Genomic DNA, 7,437 nt, shown 5'->3' with positions numbered 1-7,437 from the left:
TATTTTTTCTGTTTTATGCTCGATAGATGCATATGATTTATTCAACTCGCTGTGATGGAGCAGGAAGATTGCGCAGCGGCGGCGGTGGTTCAGGTGCGGTCGCGAGGGTTGACGCCTCCTGAACGACCTCGCAGCACTCCGGTAGAATCCATAGGCGGCGCCGGTGGACGGCACCATTAACTGAATTCATCTGCAGGCTGGGCAGAAGCAGTTCTTGTTACTACAACAAGATCAATTGAGGGCAACTCAACCGCTTATCCAAATTAAATTAATTAATGTAAAGCGGTTTTTATAAAAATTTAAGTCGTCTGCAATCTGGTTTTTATCCGATGGAAGATCGTGGTTGGTTTATCTATCATTTCAGCGTTTGTAAACTCTGTTAATAAAGATCCATGTATATATACTAGGTGAAAGATTACATTCACGTGTTCATTTTTCGCTGCGTAATCTCCTTTTGCGAAATATCGCGTTCTGTTCATCATCAAAAGTTTTGCTTGAGGTGTCGCTCTGCGATAAGTTTTACCCGATGTGTCATGTTAATTCTTGCACGTCACGCACGAGAACATTAAAAAAAGAATCGTGCAATGCAAATAGTCTTCATATCCTACGCAGTAGGACATATGATAGCCATCTAAATAAAATCGATACCATGCGCTCATGCGATCCTACACCCAGAACACATCGCCCCAACCCCAAGCATCTTTCCCTGCTCTATCGTGATGTTCTCTGCATGCTTGTTGTAATCAGGAGGCACCCACGCAATCACTAAAACTAAAAAACCAGACAGCATCAGAATGTCACAATGTAAAAGGACGTCAATTAAACAAATAGTAACCATGTTAGCCCGAATGGTGACAAATAGTCGATCTGATTCTGGAAGGTTTTCTAGGTTGGCGAAGGCAACCCCCAGGTTGGCTTAGGGTGTCGTGAAGACGTTGTGGCCAGCCTCCTCGAGGTCGGCCTGCGTCTACCTCGGGCACCATCCTGGTTGGCGTTGTCACCATCACCACGCGGTGGTCAGCGCTGGTCGCCTGTTGCCTCTGCGTTAGCAACAACTTGTTGGTGTTGCTAGGTGTTGGCTTCCTCCTGTTGGCACTGTACTGCATGCTCCTGGTTCTTGGTGTTGCAACATGCTTCCTGAGAAGAGGTTTTGCTATCCCTGGGTGGATCATCAACGGAGACCACAAAGGCTTCGCAATTTGGCATAGTGGAGTTGCTCTCAACGTTGTCTCCGTAAGGGTTCGGAGTCAGGACGATGCGGGGGATCTGAAACTCACCACAGTCCAGAGACTAGGCGGGTTCGGATGGGCCTTCAGACTAGATCTGAAAAGACTGTGTGAGTTTCACGGAATACAAGGCAGCTGAGTTTCTCAGACCAAAGGGGACGCGGGAACCCTGCGTTGACCTTGTTGAGTGTAGCGCCGCATCAGAGAGATCAATGCACTCAGTGATGGTGTTACTGATGCGATCTAGCCCTGCGATCAGGTCGGAGGGCATGGGTAGGCGGCTCATCGCAAGGATGTTGGGAATCCTCTTGGATATATATATATATATATATATATATATATATATATATATATATATATATAGAGAGAGAGAGAGAGAGAGAGAGAGAAATCGCCGACCTACTGGGCAAGCAGCATGATGATCCTCGTGTGAAGGTTTTGCTCCATCGGAGTAGATCCGATGGATGCTGAGCTGGCGACGGATGCTGAGTCGATGGAAGGCGTGGTGGAGTCAGAGTCCACCAGCATGCTCCCGAAGCACAGCTGGATCGGGTTGGCGAGAAAGTCCTTCATGCTCTTGAGGAAGATAACGCCGGGGCAGGATGCCATCGAGCTCGCTGGGGAGGATCTCACAATCACCCTACCTGGCATGTCAATTGTCGGATTTAGTAGCCCGGCAATCCACCAGGAGATTGCCCAAGTGGTTGATTTGTAGGCAGAGAGGATTGTGAGACCAAGAACTCGAAGGTGATCACGAGAACACGAGGATTTAGACAGGTTCGGGCCTCCAAACAGTAATACCCTAAGTCATGTATTATGTTGGATTGTATTGCTGGTATTGTTCACGGAGAGTTGATGTGTTGGGTTGCTCCCGGGAGGCGCCCTTGGCTGCTGATGACCTAGGGTTGGTTTTAATCTAATCTATTTGGTTGTTACATAGAAAACAATTTAAGTCGGATTACAATACGTATCCCTTAATATCCGGGATGATTTGAATCGTCCAACCTTCTTAACTTGTGCTCCAAGTATCTTCATATCTTGACCCGCACGCCCTCGTCGAGCAGGCCCACTTATCAGGACCGCCAGTATCCTGATCGGTAGGAATCCATTCTCACACGTAACACGCGAGAACATTAAAAAAAGGAATCGTGCAATGCAAGGTCAAATCTGGAACAGTTCGTATCCTACGCAGCAGGACGTATGACAGCCATCTAAATAAAATCGATACCATGCGATCCTCGAGTTTATTTGGGGGCCTACATTTTATCTAATCGGATTCAACGCTCGCGGTGCGTGCAGTTGCTTGATTGCTAGGGCTTGACACTTTGACCAACCTTCACCGTAGCTCGTCTGCATGCCTCGTTGGCGGCCTCTCAGCAGTCTCCCAGTTAAGCTTTGCGGCTTGTATGCTCTCAAGCTTTACAAAACTACACTTATTAGCTATTAGTTGGGCAGCTTGTGAAGCAAGCCGCTGCAAATTAAATGTATAATGAGGAGCACATGGAGTGGAATTACGATGGGTGATGAGTAAATTAAAATCCCACCATATGACTTGTTGTTTTGTTATTTCCTCGGACACAGAATATAGCTACATTTAAGTTTTTTCAAAATCTTTTTAAGTTTGGCCAACAATATTTCTATATTAAATGCTTCGGGCCTGGCCTGTCGGGGCCTGGATCGCTGTGACGAGGCAGGCCCAAGCTAGACCAGCTAATCAATCATCATCCCCCTATTTATTGATGTGGCTCCTCTTATCTGATCAAATAAATCTTCAATGCGAGGTTATGGGTACTTGTTCTCGATGGTCACCTCATTAAATGATCTGTAGTGCACACATCCTTTGCGTACCATCCTTCTTCTCGACAAAAATGACCGATGCTCCCCGTGGTGATAAATTAGGGAGAATGAACTCCTTATCCAATAATTTCTTTAATTGTTTCTTAAGCTCTTTTAATTCATCGACAGACATTCTATATGGACGCTTAGAAATAGGTGCAGTATCCGGTAAAATTTCAATAACAAACTTAATATCTCGATCAGGTGGTATACTTGGTAACTCATCATAAAATTTCAATAACAAACTTAATATCTCGATCAGGTGGCATACTTGGTAACTCATCTTGAAATACATCTGGGTAGTCACACACCACTTTGATATCCTCCAAAGCTTTCCCATCCAACTTATTCACTACACAATCTACTGCTGATGGTAGAGTAGCCACAAACCCAATCTGCTCCCCTTTAGGACTAAAGGACTTGTAAGAAGGACTGACATCTTTGCATACCGAATGATTGCATCAAAGGCTACTAACCACCTCATTCCCAAAATAACATCAATTTCCCTAGATTCCAAGACTATGAGATCAACTGGAAAGTCTACTCCCACTATCCTCAGATTAACTTGTGGACAGAGCCTTCATTGCTTCCCCATCTTACTATTACTAATTGGAGGCTCCTTTTGAAGCCTCCAGGTGAAGCCACCTAGGATTCCTAGGTGGACACTCTAGAAAAAGAGAGAAACCCTAGAAATTCTCACAAAAAAGCAAAACATCCGACCATCGATCGATAGATTCAAATCATCATAGCCATTAGATCTATTATGTTTTCTAAAAAATTACCCACCTATGCTATTATGAAAATAGCCTAAAGTAACCTCCTAAATCTATATATAAATTACCCACCTCTGCCATTATATAAAATAAACTAAAATAACCCCTTAATCTTCATCAAAATTACCCACTTATGCCATTATAAATAATATTTAAAATAACCCCCTAATTTGCAACCAAATTGCCCACCGCTATTACTTAAAAACTTAAAAACTTAAAGTAACCCGTTAAATTTGCATCTATATTACCCACATATGCCATTATTAAAAATAACATAATAACCCTACATTTGAATCCAATAACCTTAATTAAAAATATACAGCAATATATGATTCTAAATCGTCTATATCTTGCACTATTGGTATATGATATAATAATTAAGGTCTATACACATGATGTGTCACCATTTATAAAGATATAGAGGAAGTAATGAGAATATATATTTCTATGTTAAAATTGTATCACAAACTTAGGGTTCATTAAACAAATTCAAGCGCACACCTGCAATGCAAAGTGAAAAGTTAAAGATTATAAATGTGGATGAAAATATTATAGAGTAATTACTAACTAAAATCTATCACAATTGGATGAAGATAATAATATATATCTATTGTGTTTGAATATTTAACAAACGAGAGGTAGCTTATGATAATATTTTTTAGCAATGTAGTCCTATTTTTTTTTCCATTGGAGACTCCGCATTAGTTCCCATAAGACAAGCTAGAAAAAAAGAGATAGATTCTCATAAAAATCAAAAACATCAAACACCAATAATGTAAACTCTAATAATCATAGCCATTGATCTATTATATTTTCACCACTATCATTAGGAAAATATTTAAAAATGAGCTCTAAACCTATATCTAAATTACCGAGCTCAGCTATTATAAAAAATAATCTAAAGTAATCTCATAATCTTCATCCAATTTACTAATACATATCATTATAATAAAGCATAACTTAAAATGTCATTCTAAAATTTAATCTATATTACCCGCGTAAGCTGTTATTAAAAATAACCTAAATTAAGCATCTAAATCTTAATCTAATTATCTTCATGTGCATCATACAGAAATGTCAAAAATAAACTAATATATAATTCTAAATTACTTATTTATGTTATTATTAATATAAAAATACTAAGTTAAAGTATATACATATGATAAGTGTCACCATTTAGACCATTTATACATGTATGTGAGGAATCGATGAAAAATATTGATTTGTATGCTAAACATAATGTATGGAGGATTGGAGGTGCGATACAAAATGGAAAAAGTATGAATATGGATGAAAAAGTGCATAGAGTAATTATTAATTAAAAATCACTCATAACTGGACAAAGATAGGTACATATCTATATAAGTATTATGTTGATGTATTGAAAAAAAATAAGAGAGTAGTAGGTAATCAATTTTGATTATTAGCTAGAAGTTTAATTTCTAAAGAATTTTTAAATATAATAGCTTTTAAAAACATTAACCCGTGCGGGAGCACGGGTCGATGGACTAGTGTGAACTAATTAGCATGTGACATCTCATGGTATGCATGGGTCAACTATACTTTGCTACATAACGCATTAATGAAAGAATGCGGCACAACGCGGGCTAGGCGACGACGCTAGCAGCTAGCCAGGCCGCAACGCGCGCGAGCCACTGGCTATATTCATCAGCGAACTTCGATGAACGGCGAGGCCAGCGTCACCGGTGCGGCGGCAGCGGTGCGCGTGCTCGCCGTGTCGCGTGTCCCGCCGGCGCCGGCCCCGGCTGAGAGCGGTGCCGGCGAGGCGTGCGTGAAGCTGTCCTTATTCGACACGTTCTGGGTCGCGCTGCCGCCGATCCAGCGGGTCTTCCTCTACGACCTTCCCGGCGGCGACGGCGCGGACGACGAGTTCCAGGCGGCGGTGACGCGGCTCAAGGACTCCCTCGCTGCCACGCTTGCGCTCTACCTGCCGCTGGCGGGCAAGCTGGCGTACATCGCCGAGACCGGGGACGTCGTCATTGACTGGGCCGGCGACACCGGGGTGGCTTTCATCGAGGCCGAGGCGGCTGGCGGCGATGGCATGATGGACGTGCGCCGGCTGGCCACCGACGAGGCACACGACGTCCCGGCGTTCCTGGCCCTGGTCCCAGAGGTCGACACCCGGGCGCTCCCGGCGCCCGTGCTGTTCGTGCAGGCCACGCGCCTCCCCGGCGGCCTCGCGCTCGGCCTCTCCGTGCACCACGCCGTCGCCGACGGCCAGGCCGTCTGGCGATTCGTCGGAGCCTGGGCGGCCGCCGCCCGCGACGGGTTCCCGGTCACGAAGACGCTCGGCGCGCCGCACTACGACCGGGAGGCCGTCCGCGTCCCCAATGGCGACGAGCTCGCGCGCGAGATGCTCAGGAAGCTCGCGCCCAACCTCCCCGTGGTCGTGGTGGGCACCATATCCAACCTCCTATGCCTGTGCTACAACTTATTTACATATATATTATATATATAAATATAAAAAGAAAGAAAGACGTGTGGAAGCGGCGCAGGCGACCATCAATGGCGCACGCCGCGTGTGTTGAGTTGTGAATAGCTTGCTCACGAAACCACTTTGCATGCAGGCCACCAACACCGCAAGGAATCGCGGCTTCAGCCAGCGCTCCCGGCTGGGGCGCCGCACCTTCTACTTCACCGGCGACGGCATCCAGGCGCTCAAGCGCCGCATCGACGAGCTCGCCGCGGCCGAGGAGACCACCGAGAACGCCGCGGGCAGTAACACCACCACCACCAAGAAGAAGCCGGTGGTGTCGACGTTCGTGGCACTGGCGGCGCTGGGCTGGACGGCGTTCGTGCGCGCCAAGTCCCTGGCCGCCGGCGACGACACGTACCTGGTCTTCCCCGCCGACCTGCGCGCGCGGCTGGACCCACCCGTCGCCGACGGCTACCTGGGCAACTGCGTCAAGGGATGCCTGGCGAGCGCCGACGCGGGGGACCTCGTCGGCGCGCGGGGTCTCCTGGGCGCGTGCCGCGCGATCCAGGCGGCCGTGGCGGAGATGGAGGCGGCGCCGCTGGGCGGCACGGAGCGGTGGATCGAGAAGATGATGTCGCTGTCGTTCCAGCGGCTGTGCGACATGGCGGCGAGCCCGCGGTTCCGCGTGTACGAGGCGTCGGACTTCGGGTTCGGCAGGCCGGCGCGCGTGGAGCTCGTGTCCATGAACCACGACGGGGGTATGGTGCTCGTCGCCGGCAGGGAGGACGGCGAGGTGCAGGTGTCCGTGTCGCTGGACCCGGCCCGCATGGAGGAGTTCAAGGCGCACATGCTCGCCGCTCCGGCGCCGGCGAACTGAGCTGAACTGAAGGCGGATATACGACAAATCCTATCAACAATGCCAGTCGTAGTAGTATTTTTCTCAGGTAAATTGTTGTTTGTGTTGTAATAATCGATTCGACCGAAGTATTAGTATCTTCGCAGCACCACTAGCATAGACGTACGTGCGGCACCCACTCAATTTTAAGAAAATCAGTGAATAAAGAGGTTTGCCACTTATTAGAAAAAAGTTCACTAATTCAGACATATGAGCAGACAACAGTAAACAAATTGGCAGTAACATTGACTTTTTATGCAATCTGGGGAT

The 7,437-nt window shown here is 46.5% G+C and overlaps 1 protein-coding gene across 1 annotated transcript; it reads left to right on the top strand.

Moving 5' to 3' along the window:
* Positions 1-5,516: 5,516 nt before the first annotated feature.
* LOC101762900 (malonyl-CoA:anthocyanidin 5-O-glucoside-6''-O-malonyltransferase) lies at positions 5,517-7,149 on the top strand. Its single transcript, XM_004974336.1, has 2 exons — positions 5,517-6,239; positions 6,424-7,149. The coding sequence occupies exons 1-2, from the start codon at positions 5,517-5,519 to the stop codon at positions 7,147-7,149; spliced, it is 1,449 nt and encodes a 482-aa protein (XP_004974393.1).
* The last annotated feature ends 288 nt before the right edge of the window (positions 7,150-7,437 follow it).

Source organism: Setaria italica, chromosome VI (assembly GCF_000263155.2).
Source record: "Setaria italica strain Yugu1 chromosome VI, Setaria_italica_v2.0, whole genome shotgun sequence".
In the NCBI taxonomy this organism is placed as follows: Eukaryota; Viridiplantae; Streptophyta; class Magnoliopsida; order Poales; family Poaceae; genus Setaria; species Setaria italica.
This window is presented reverse-complemented; position numbering and strand designations above follow the sequence as displayed.